The sequence below is a fragment of the Pseudomyrmex gracilis genome, unplaced genomic scaffold, assembly GCF_002006095.1.
Source record: "Pseudomyrmex gracilis isolate BER0280 unplaced genomic scaffold, ASM200609v1 scaffold_23, whole genome shotgun sequence".
NCBI classification, from domain to species: Eukaryota; Metazoa; Arthropoda; class Insecta; order Hymenoptera; family Formicidae; genus Pseudomyrmex; species Pseudomyrmex gracilis.
The window spans coordinates 22,409-33,806 of NW_018020607.1; the positions used below are offsets into that span (position 1 = coordinate 22,409).

At 37.6% G+C, this 11,398-nt stretch overlaps 1 protein-coding gene across 1 annotated transcript; it reads right to left on the minus strand.

Annotated features, from left to right (window-relative positions):
* Window positions 1-4,510: 4,510 nt before the first annotated feature.
* LOC109852008 (prothoracicotropic hormone-like) lies at window positions 4,511-8,403 on the minus strand. The gene is made up of 4 exons (XM_020422719.1): window positions 8,366-8,403; window positions 7,695-7,928; window positions 6,188-6,328; window positions 4,511-4,874 (listed from the first exon to the last, which is right to left on the minus strand). The coding sequence occupies exons 1-4, from the start codon at window positions 8,384-8,386 to the stop codon at window positions 4,716-4,718; spliced, it is 555 nt and encodes a 184-aa protein (XP_020278308.1). The 5' UTR covers window positions 8,387-8,403; the 3' UTR covers window positions 4,511-4,715.
* Window positions 8,404-11,398: the final 2,995 nt, after the last annotated feature.

Consider the following 11,398-nt stretch of genomic DNA (forward strand, 5'->3'; position numbering starts at 1 on the left):
CTACAATCATCGCAGCTTGTTATATACGTTCATTCAATCTTCGTCGTCTGAATTATTCTATTCAGCAGTAACACGTTCATTGGTCGAAAGCATTAACTTTAATCCCAACGTTTTCTTTTCAAACTCTAAAAATAAACTGTGAATTTGAACGTATTTTTTACTAATTCTCTTGCAACGACAAAAACAGTTTTACATAATTTATTTCAAATGATTTTTCAAGAGTGTTTCGAAAAATAGAGCTTTAGAACTGGAGTTAATTATCGATCGAATATGTGGTTTCGCGCGGCGTTTCGATTTGACGCGCGCAACCAGCGTCACTTTTATCAGAGATACAAACGTTAGCAAAGCGATAGGAAGCGAAGATAGTGGATGCGAAGTACGACTAAGCCGGCCGGCAACGCGTCTACCTGCAAGGTAAATGAAAGATCAGCCGGAGCGCAAACAGTGGCTCGAGTGGCTATATGCGCGCTCTCGAGAGCCAGAATGGCACTAAGTGGCCAATATATCGGATGATGTGTAGGCGTGAAAAAAAAAACCGGTAATCAATCACGATCTAAAAATCTGGGGATCGCGCGTATCTGATTGTTCAGAATTCGGATTGCATAAACAAAACGATGAGTAAATACTACTACGGAGAGAGGGGGAAACTTGATTTTCTTAGGATATAAATTATCTTTGGAAGAAGTTCGAGAAAAGCACGTCTCTCTCTTTATCACACCGCTTTGGTCTAGTAATCGTGCCGCTCCGTGTCTATTTTCGTAAATGACGGCGTCTAGGGTGGTTTTACGGCGTTTCTGGCCTTGACACGTAAAGCGTCCTCCGTAGGGAAAACAGTTGCCCGAAAAAAAAAAAAAAAAGAACGATATTCGCTACCGTCGAGGTTCTTCATCCGTGGAAATTAATGTTCGAATGCATGCGCAAATGCAAGTCGTATTATCAATATCCGATCCCCTTTATGCTTACTGGCCTTATTATTCTCACTCGTGCAAATGAGATGGTTTCAAAAATTGTGCGCATTTTGTCTACTTTTCTCGTTCACATGCGCGATGAGATAACATGTTGTAAAGACGCACGGAGGCGTCGAGACCGAAGCGAGGGGGTGGAAAGCGGCCAATATTGTCGAGGCGAGAAGGCAAACAACGATGGAGTGTTTGCTTCTGGAAACTGTTAACGCGCGCTCTCGAAACGGGATTTTACCCCATGCTCGATCGACCGACGAATGCACGCGTAATTTACACGATGTGACGACAAGCTGTCGGGTCGGGATAAAATTTTCCCCGTATAAAACTTAAAAAATTACGTCGTGCGCGCGATACGCGAGTGAAACATGGCTTCGACCGTATGATAAACGAGTCATGCGCGTACAATTCATCATCAGAAGTTCACACCAAGTGTCTTCCCGGGCAATTGGTAGGGCGGACTGCACGAAATTCTGAATTCTCGACTCTTGGACAGAGTATTTTTTTTCGCAATGACTTTTAAATTCACAGAGTTCTCCCATTGCTCCATTAAATCATAACTGTTTAAACTTTCACAGCTTGATTTTACATATTTAAAAATGTATAGTTTAACGAAGATAACTTTGATATATTTTGCAGGTTTGTACTCTGTTTTGTAATAAAAGGCCACAAGGTGTTTTTCCGCATAGTATTCCTCTCTCTCTCTTCATTAGGTCGTAACTTTTTTTTAAATTTTTGATCTTATATTTAAAAATGTATGATTTAACAAAGATAACTTTTTGCAATTTTGTATTTTATTTTGTAATAAGAGACGAGATCAAGATGAGTTGTTGCAACGTTTCAAATTCACAGAAAAAGGAGGTTGTTTCCATATGTTATATGCAAATTAAGTATCCGATATTATTTATCTCATATAATTCGCCGTTTATTTCTCCGTACGTGACTTTGCACAAGTTTTCCTCTCCGCACGAGAGAAAAGCCATAGAAAATCAATTTGCAATGTTTTTGCACACTCCTCATCAAGATAGTTCCCTTGTTTCCTCTTGAAAACCAAACGAGTTTATCGCGAACTAATGTTTCGCAGAATTGTCTTGCACGTGACTTATTTCGAATGGTGAATCAAGCCATTGTGACGACGGAGCTATCTACAACGTACTTGTCTAATGAGATTGAGAGAGTGCATTCGAGCCTGCTGATTTTCCAGATTCACTTCTGACCGACTTGCCGGAGTAGGACAGTATTGGTTTTTCGTGTATGTACAATGGACTTTGGTACGTAACGCTGCGGATACCCGCAGAGTACAACGTCGTGTTGTTTTTATGGATATAGCTTGTACTCCTTGCAAGGTTTACTTGGTATAGTACAGCGAAAGCTTTAAAGACGTGTAAACGGGATTCAGTTTATAAAAGTTGTAATGGAAATTTTGCATCTTGATACAATGAATATAATCTATTCTGCACGCGAAAAATGATTGTTGTAAAGTTACTTAAACAAATATCTCTCATTTTCTGAAATAAAATTACGTATTAACGTAAGTATTCGAATGATCGGACAAGTATCGACCGTACATTTATCAAAGAAATAATAATAACAACGTACTTTTATACAAAGTTGGAGATTGAATTTGATTTTTGAAAACATCTTAAATAATGCCCAAGCTATTGAGAATTTTTATGTTGAATATCTAATGATTGTTTCTTTAATAAATGTCCGGCCACTGGTCATATTTGTCTCATTTGCGAAACAATAGCACGTCGTGCAACATTGTTCGGTTTCAACTTCGCCTCATTTTCCATTTGACCGCTAGTTCATATTTTATTTTCAATCTTCTGAGTTTTCAGTATAATCTGCATATTTTATATCAAAAATTTTAATTTGCACAATTTAATTTTGCTACGTTCTCTTACACACAATGTTTCGCAAAGTGCAAATACAGATGTAGTATGTTTGAAACTTTGTTACAAAAGCGAGACCCTATGTATAGGATTTTGAAATTAAATAACTTTGAATTAAAGTGCTTTAGACCGAGTCCGTTTGCACGCGTGGAATTGATAGTAACTGATATGTAACGTGATTCTTCGGCTGATAACTTGTCGAATGTTCGCGTAGCAAAGGAAAATTTGAGAAGTTAAACGGACAAATGCAAGGAATACGTAATATGTACTCTCGGAAACAGTTTGCGAGTTGAACATCTTTATGTGATTACAAGAGACTTGTTACTGAAGTAAATATCATTCGGGATCTATATGGAGAGAAAGGAACTTATCGTACATTTCCGTTCCGACGACGTATGCGAGAGAATGATTGCGCTCGAGCAACTTGTAAAGAGCAAGCTATCGGGGAAATGTTCTCATTGAAACTTGGAGGTGTGTAGACGCGATTACGCAAAGAGAGATTGTTGTCGCAGTGTATCTGTTTTTGATACATCTCGCGAAATCAAGAATCGAAATTCGTCAATGTATATGTAAATATACATTGCATTAGCATATTAATTATTATTATACACGTATCACTGTTATTTGTGTTATGATATGAAAATTGCGGTGTCATGTAGCTGTTAAATTAAATTAAGTAGTATAATGAGATTAAATTTGAATAATATAATTAGCAGAGTCTGAGTTAAACAATGTTTGAAATTATTATTCAAATTTGACACGAATTTCATATAACATAATCCTGTTTCTCTCTGTACGTTAATGTTTTTTGTATTTAAGTGTTCTGTGTACATCCTTACGTGAGAGAGAGAGAGAGAGAGAGAGAGAGAGAAGGAAACAGTGTTATAAAATACTAAGCATAAACCGTTACATTAAATTGTGTAATAAATTTAATCTAAATTGTTTAGTGCCTCTATAAAAGCGTAACGTTGTTTTCTTTTTATAATACTTACGGTATCAGAACTGTAATGAATTTTTAGCCGGATCTTTTCCTTTGACCTCGTTGTCTCTGCGGAGCCAAAATCAAAAGAACGTGTTGTGTAAATAAGACGCAAATTTAATTGAAAATTAAACCCGACGAGAAAAGATAAAGCGTTGTCGTTAAAGCGCGTCTGCGTCTTTTTTTTTAATCGGGTATTTTACAGCGACGGGGTATTAATTGTATCCTCTCCGGAATTGGATCTCTGTATCGCGGATTTCATTGCGTTCCAACGTTTCTCACGCCGTTGATTGCTCCAATAACCCTACGGACGCTCGAGAACACACCAGTTTCAATATTCTCTTTCAGCGTGTGATCGATATCTTTCGGCCTCTCGAATTATTTTACGCGTCGAATATATAACTTGTTGCGCGCGCTTCAAAAAAAAAAAAAAAAAATCCGCAGCAAATTCCGCGGTGTTATTACTTTACCACTGTTTTTTATTTTTTTTATTTTTTGCCACCGGTCCTAAAACCGCAATTTGCGTCGTAAAATCGCTTTTATCTTTTTCGCGCTTAACGTGACATTCAATTGCGGTTTTCGCTGCACAAAGCGATAAAGAGCGAATTTCGAATATATAATTTTGACAGTAAAAAATATCATAACGGGAGATAGAAATCATCGCTACACTCAAAACGCACAATCCAATTATTTATTCGGTCTTACATTTCACATGTTGCCGTATGTGTTGCAAGCGGAGACGTAAAATTCAATACGTATTTTATTTGCCAAATATTTATCGAAATTTTCAACGAAATTTCGACACAAAGAGATATCGCTAGATTCTATTTTCTTGATCGGTTTCGAGACAAACTTGAGACGGCCGCACATCGGAGAACACGTCTATTCTGTCATTGGCACACACGCGACCGGGATGTTCCAACGCTTAAACTGCCACTTGTGACGAAGGGCTTCCGGGAGTAGAACTTCCGAAAGTGTATTATCGTCCAAGTAAGGATCATCGCTCAACCCGCTCAAATCGCGCTGGCTCAACACGTAAACCTGTGTAGAAAAATAACAATAAAAAGACTAACAATAAAATAATTTTTATCGCTTGTAAATGTTTTTGAAAATACTTTATAGAAAAAAGTTTTAGTAACAAAGAGAAAAAAGACAGTGCGTATGTGTGTAAGTCCTGTTTATAAAAAATATTATGTAAAATTATTATATTTTACTATATTTCATTATGTAAAATCGCTAAACATATTTAATTGTGTGAAATATAAAATTACTCGTGTCGTGCATTTTTAATAGCCATATAATTTGATTAAAAAAAATTCCGATTTATTTCCACAGAAAGTATTAAATAACACAAATTACTAATTAAAATTATGAATATGTGCGCGCCCCCAGCATTTGGCTTATAATTCATCGCATCACTCATCCCTAACACTTCTCAAATGAGTAATCACAAGTGTAAATTAACACAATTAATTAGAATTGTCCGGCAAATTGTTAACATATGTAACAAAGCCGACCGACCTAATTAATCTTTGATATTAATAGTTTTTATAATGATAATAATATTTCGAACACACATACACACTGTCACGCGCCGAGATGTTTCAAATCAATCAAGACCTCTAATCATGTTTTTTTTTCATGCCGTGTCGCCATCACTGTTTAACCTTTCTCGTCCAAAAACTGAAAAACAGACACAGAATGAAAAAATACTAGTTGAAAAATATTTTTGTATTTGCATTTGTTGATAAACCGAATTTTCTTGTATTTTTTCAATAAAAATTGGCAAATATTTCCCGATATATTTATTCTGACTATGTTTTTATTTTAACGATAGATTGCGCACTCGTAAAAGTTTAAATGTATCTGTTTTTAATCAACAGAGAGAAAAAAATGTTTTAGAGACGTTTTGCAAAACATCAATTGCGGTAAATCAATGCGCTGACCCCACGCAAAGTTAAGAGGAGATCCGCACTGTTCATTCAAAATATATGGCTGACGTTGCATAATCGTAGCAACATCACGTTAAGTCGAGCGTGCAAAACATAATTACGCGAACAGCTGTTACACAATTGTGGCGCAAGAACGTGGTAAACGTGGTTGTTCTAAATTGTCATTGCGAATCCTCGCACATGTAGCGAACATGTGCGTCAAACTCTCAAAGTGAGAAACACGACAACAGAAAGGTTAAATGAATAATGCCGAGAATTCGTACACAATCACAGAGTCGATTAAAGTTGCCATTAATATGCCACTTGCATGATTACTCGACGATCGAGGGTTCGACACGTCAAATGGCAAATCCGCTAGTTTCCACCTACCTCTATGTACTATCGATTGTCACGCGAACTTACCATGTAGTGCAACAATCGACAGGAATTGAACTTGTTCTGACAGGCTTTCGGCTTGCAGCGCGATGTCGTTAGATACCTCGGATAATGTCCCTCGCCGAGATCTTTTATTTCGAACTGCGTTTCGCAGGTACATTGCAGGGACTGCGAATTTGAACGATTATTATAATCTTTGCGTTAACTCTGGATAGGATCTAAAAGCCTGTCATAGAATTAATGTGATTTATTACTTTAATAAAGATAATTTCCATTTTTTTGTTAATTTTTATATCATTAAATCGTCATCAAAATTGTTCGCAACATCGTTGTTTGAGTTTAGTTCGTAAATTTTATAAACCCGATTTGTTAATTATTCAAATCGAAATTGAATATAAATTAAATTGTTCCTTTGGAATCCCGCGTGAAAGAGATTCCCTCAAGCATAATATACAATTCTCACCACATTCAGCAGAACGCAACCTCTCACAGCGCAACCCTCTCATTCGACAGAGTTGTTTCTGCAGATCTATCACAAATCATGAGGAAAAACTTTATTAAATAAAAAGGTTGCGTTCCGTCTGAAAGTTAAACAACGCGCATCAATGATCTTCATACATATCTCGTTGCTTTGCACATTAATTCGCGTAAACAAGGCAAGATTAAAAGTAAAAAATACACGCTAAAGATATTAAGGCAAATTAAAATTTTGTCTAATATTTCCACATGGGTGTGGAAATTGCTCCTGGTATCGCAATCGTACATGATAGAATGTCGTTTCATCGCTCGTGATGTAATACGATCTTTTGTAATATTATAGAATTAATTAATTAAAAAAACTTGTACACGAGAAAGAGAGGAAAGGAGTAAAATCCGCGGCTCGTTGTTGCTTTGACGACTTTTTAACAAGCTTATTTTGATGAACTGAATTTCACGGAGCACGCGATATTCCAACAAGTGATCTTTTTTCGCGGTTGACAGTTGTTTCACTCAAACCAGTTTATAATTTATAGAATATTATTAATGTTTTATGCACACACACACAGAGGAAGTTTTGTGAAATGAGTATCCCGATGAGACAAAAAAAAATAACGAAATTTGTGTCGCACGATGTTTATGAAGCTCGAATTGCAGTGGATTTACATGCTCGTTTAATGCGATGTTATATTGCAAAACATAACATACTTTCCGTCCGTAAATTGTTTAATGTGTAAAAAGTTTTCGCAGTCGCGGTTGGTAATAAAAACGAATGACCTTAGCCATTAAAATCCGCGCCGCCGCGGCGATACACGCGCGAAAAAAAAATCGTTAATGTGCAAAACAATGTTCTCTTTCCGTCCAATCGTTGACGCGACGAAATGTTATAAGAGAAAAATTTTAAGTATTCTCTCGCCAAGTCGAGCGAAAAAATGCTCGACCACTTTGTATAAATAATACATTTGTAATTCGCGACTTTTTTCGCGCAAGTTGATTAAACACTGTCTACCCTCTTGTCTGGGGAGAGAGAGATTTTGTGAATAATGCAAAAACGTACTGTAGTTACGAGACGTGGCTGCAGACCGACGTCCTCGCCGGTGCCGGTAATACGTTTAACTTGCTCGCCGAGACTCTCGGGACGAAAGCTGCGCTTGTCCTCGTAAGAGAAGGGGTTTTGGTTGATATCTTCGCGATTGTCCAGAAGAAACTCCGGAGCGACGACTTGCTCCTTCCATCGATTGATTGACAGAACCTGCCCAGGACTCTCCGCCGACAAACCGTGGATCATTACCTGATGATTGCGCGTTTCAAACATTTTTTAATTAAAGATCAGATTGAAATTCCTCTCGCGAGCGAAAAACTTTATTTCTTTATTGGAATTTTGGATGACATTCTTCACGATAATGAAAAATCAACATCTTTTCGAGTGAAATATCTTAAAAACTGTTTTCTCCGAGCTAAGTGACTTGGCAAAAGCCAAGAGATATAATTTTTTAGAACGTATCGTCAGTTTTAAGTTGTCGATTTTTCCGTCATATCGTCTTGGATAAAAAAATGAATTGAAAAAGACTGTTTGCTAAAACCGTTTTCTCACACAATTTGCTAAGGCAAAACGCCATGTAATATATTAAGTATCACATGTTTGCGCGCGAGCGTGATGCGGTGTAATAAATTACGTGAAGAGGAGTCCCGACACACACACACATAGAACAAGTCGATGATGCTTACGCAAAGAATAAGGAGCTTCATTCTTCCCAGGACACGTCCCGCGCGAGCCACCACCGTATACTGAGGACTCGTCTCCAACATTCGCTCCTTATATACGAAATTATGAAAATAATAGCGGGCTCTATACGTATATTCCGGCGATAGGTAAGATTCCAAGACGCCATTAACGCCATTCGATATCTGTCCCGAGGGGGATGCGTGGAGGATTTCAGCGGCCTTTTGTTCGAGAGCCGCGTCCACGCAGCTTGTCTCTTTTGTCTTCTTTTTTTTTCTCTCTCTCTTTCTCTCTCGCGTCTATTTATACACGGGAGTACTTTTCACTTCCCTGACGGAGACGCGGCGCGTGTAAGGGCAGTCCGTCAATTCCGCTCGAAACGTTTGTTCGGGACACCGTCAGGTATACCGTTGCAACGTCGATTGTAACGTCAACGCCTATGAAACTCCAATCTCGCGATACCTGTCCGTTATTTGTCAGCACCGACGTGCAATTGACAAATGCGTTTTGGGAGTCCGGAATCTACGAAGGAACCGCTTTCAAAATTACTCGCAATTTTCCGACAAACAAAATGGAAATGGTCCGTGAAATATATCTCAGTAAGTTCGTCAAGTTGTCAATCGAAAGATTTATTGCGAATATTGATCCGGTTATTGATACGCGCTTTTTTTTTAATACTGTTACAACATGTGATAACTTACATGTATTTTACAGTTTAAGAAAAATTTCGCATCACCGTTTTATTTATTTTGTATCTTCGTTTTGTAAATCATATCATGTATAAAAATATGTACATATAACAAATATTTTTTAAAATATTTTTAATTAAAATTTTAAAGTAAAGGAAAAAGTACGAGAAAGGAAAATACGAGAATTTTTAAAAACTGTCTAATAATATAGACGATATTATTTATAGAAGAAACAGTTTTGCTGAACCGACGGCAATCTGTCGTGCAAAGTCATCAGCGCTACTGAAACTCGAACGAAAAGTGATGTGACACAAGGGCGTGTGTTCGATTGCCATCAAAGAAACGAGTGTCACGTCAATATCCGCGAGCGAACAATCGAAATGGAAGTAACGATCGACGGCTTTACACCAATGTGAACGCGGGAGAGAAACACACGGCTTGTTTTTAACGAGCACCAGTTGCAAGTTTTAACGACACGTCGGTGTATTGGGACCGCGAGTCGTTCTCTCAGAGGACGGCGTTAGCAAGCTAACCAAAACGTTACGCAGAAATGTCGCCATTATCCCACATGCGGAGAGAGGTAATGAAAACGCACGCTCTCACCTCACCCCATTCATTTTGGAGGTGGAGGGTAGAACGAAATTCACGGATTTGTGATCAAACTGTGCTACGTGTGTTTCAGACGAATTGTTGTTTCGCGCGAGTTACACAATTGCGTAAACCGTGGAATGCTCTTTTCGAAAATCCGGTTAATACTATTTTTGCTCGGTATTATATTAAATCAAATATTATAGGGATTGGATCACAACGTCGCATATTAGCGGCAACAGCACGCGCGACATGTTTGATTTTACAGTGCCCACGTAGAAAGATGACAAAAGTGTACTTACAATCTCGCGAATTCGAAAATTCTGATGTAACTTTACAGAGAGGGTGAATTAGATGAATGTAAGAAATTTTTAATTGCTGTCCTAAAACGATCTTAAAGGAGTGTGCGAAGTTTTTTCAAAATCAGAATTTTCGCGAGAGAGAGAGAGAAAGAAATTTCCTTAGATAATGTATTAAATTAATATATTGTACAACTTAAATCAGAAATCAATAGGAGCCTACATGATGTAAACATATGTTTTAGACGTGAAAATTTGAATTAAATTCAATTCAAATGTTCACATAAGCTCGTGTTGTGTGTAATTTTGCGTAAAACGATTACCCCGTCCCCGTGACATTGCTTTGAGTGCATTTCAATGTACATCAATACATCTTTTAATTATTGCATCATTTTCGCGCGTGTTGTTCACGACACGCATAAGCGGACACTTCATTATATGCGCACGCAAAGAATTATTTTCTGCATCAGAGCGGGATCGATCGCGCGTATTTGTTACTCCCCCCCGTTCCCTCCCGGCTCTTCTTATAGTTTGCGTTTTTTTTTTTGCATCTACGCGAACACAGGAATCGCGCCGCGATTAAATCAGTTCGCGGTGACGAAGCGTCACGAGGATGACACGATCGTGTTGTTTGCCAAAATCATTAGTGTCATCACACACATAAATCATTTTTTCTAAAAAGAAAAAGGATGTCACTCTTTTCTATGCAAGATGATTTTTTTTATAAACAAGAATTTTTTTATACACAAGACCGAAATTCAGCTGCTATTTGTCGAATTGCATCTTGTATCCGTGTGAAATAATTAACTATACAATACAGAAGTTAACGAATCGTACACGCGAACATCGGAGATACAATTAGCTCACAGGATCTGCAGAGCGCGGATTATATCGAAGTCTTTGTTCGAGTGTTATTAAAAATATTGTTCGATTTTAATCTGTTAGAAGAATTAAAGACCTCGATTGTTTCGAGGATAGTGGATGATCTCACTGTTAAACTTTTAAGCGATATCAACCTGCGTACATACTTTGTGCTTATCTCCCGATATTAATTCCCCGCTTTTCAGAACGTCGTTTTGACGCAAACAACTACGAACGTTAATTGACATATTTTTTGAAGATCGTTTTATTTGATTTTTTTTTTTTTTTTTCAACCAAAGAGATGACTCAGATTTGACGAGTTAACTTCGTTTTGTCTGTCTAGGCTATAAACAGTCCTTCAACTTATAGGAATTATGCGACAAAAGACTGCAAGCGTGTAAAATATAGTTTGTACGACGAGCGTCGATCGATTTGCTGTTATTGCAAATTATTAAATTTGATGAATAGCAAGTTTCCATTTATATCGTCATAAGCAAGAGACCTACTAGATGAGATGAGGCAACAAAAGAAACTTCAGAATGAATTTGACGGGACAACAAAAGGAAGCAAAAGGAGATATAGACACAGTCGTAAACTCCCT

Excerpts from the sequence above, each read along its gene's own strand:
- LOC109852008 (XM_020422719.1), bottom strand. The coding sequence starts at position 8,386 with ATGAAGCTCCTTATTCTTTGC. Across the intron at positions 6,329-7,694 it reads AGCCACGTCTCGTAACTACA|TCCCTGCAATGTACCTGCGA; the intron begins GTACGTTTTTGC and ends TCAAATTCGCAG. Across the intron at positions 4,875-6,187 it reads GTCGATTGTTGCACTACATG|GTTTACGTGTTGAGCCAGCG; the intron begins GTAAGTTCGCGT and ends TTTTCTACACAG.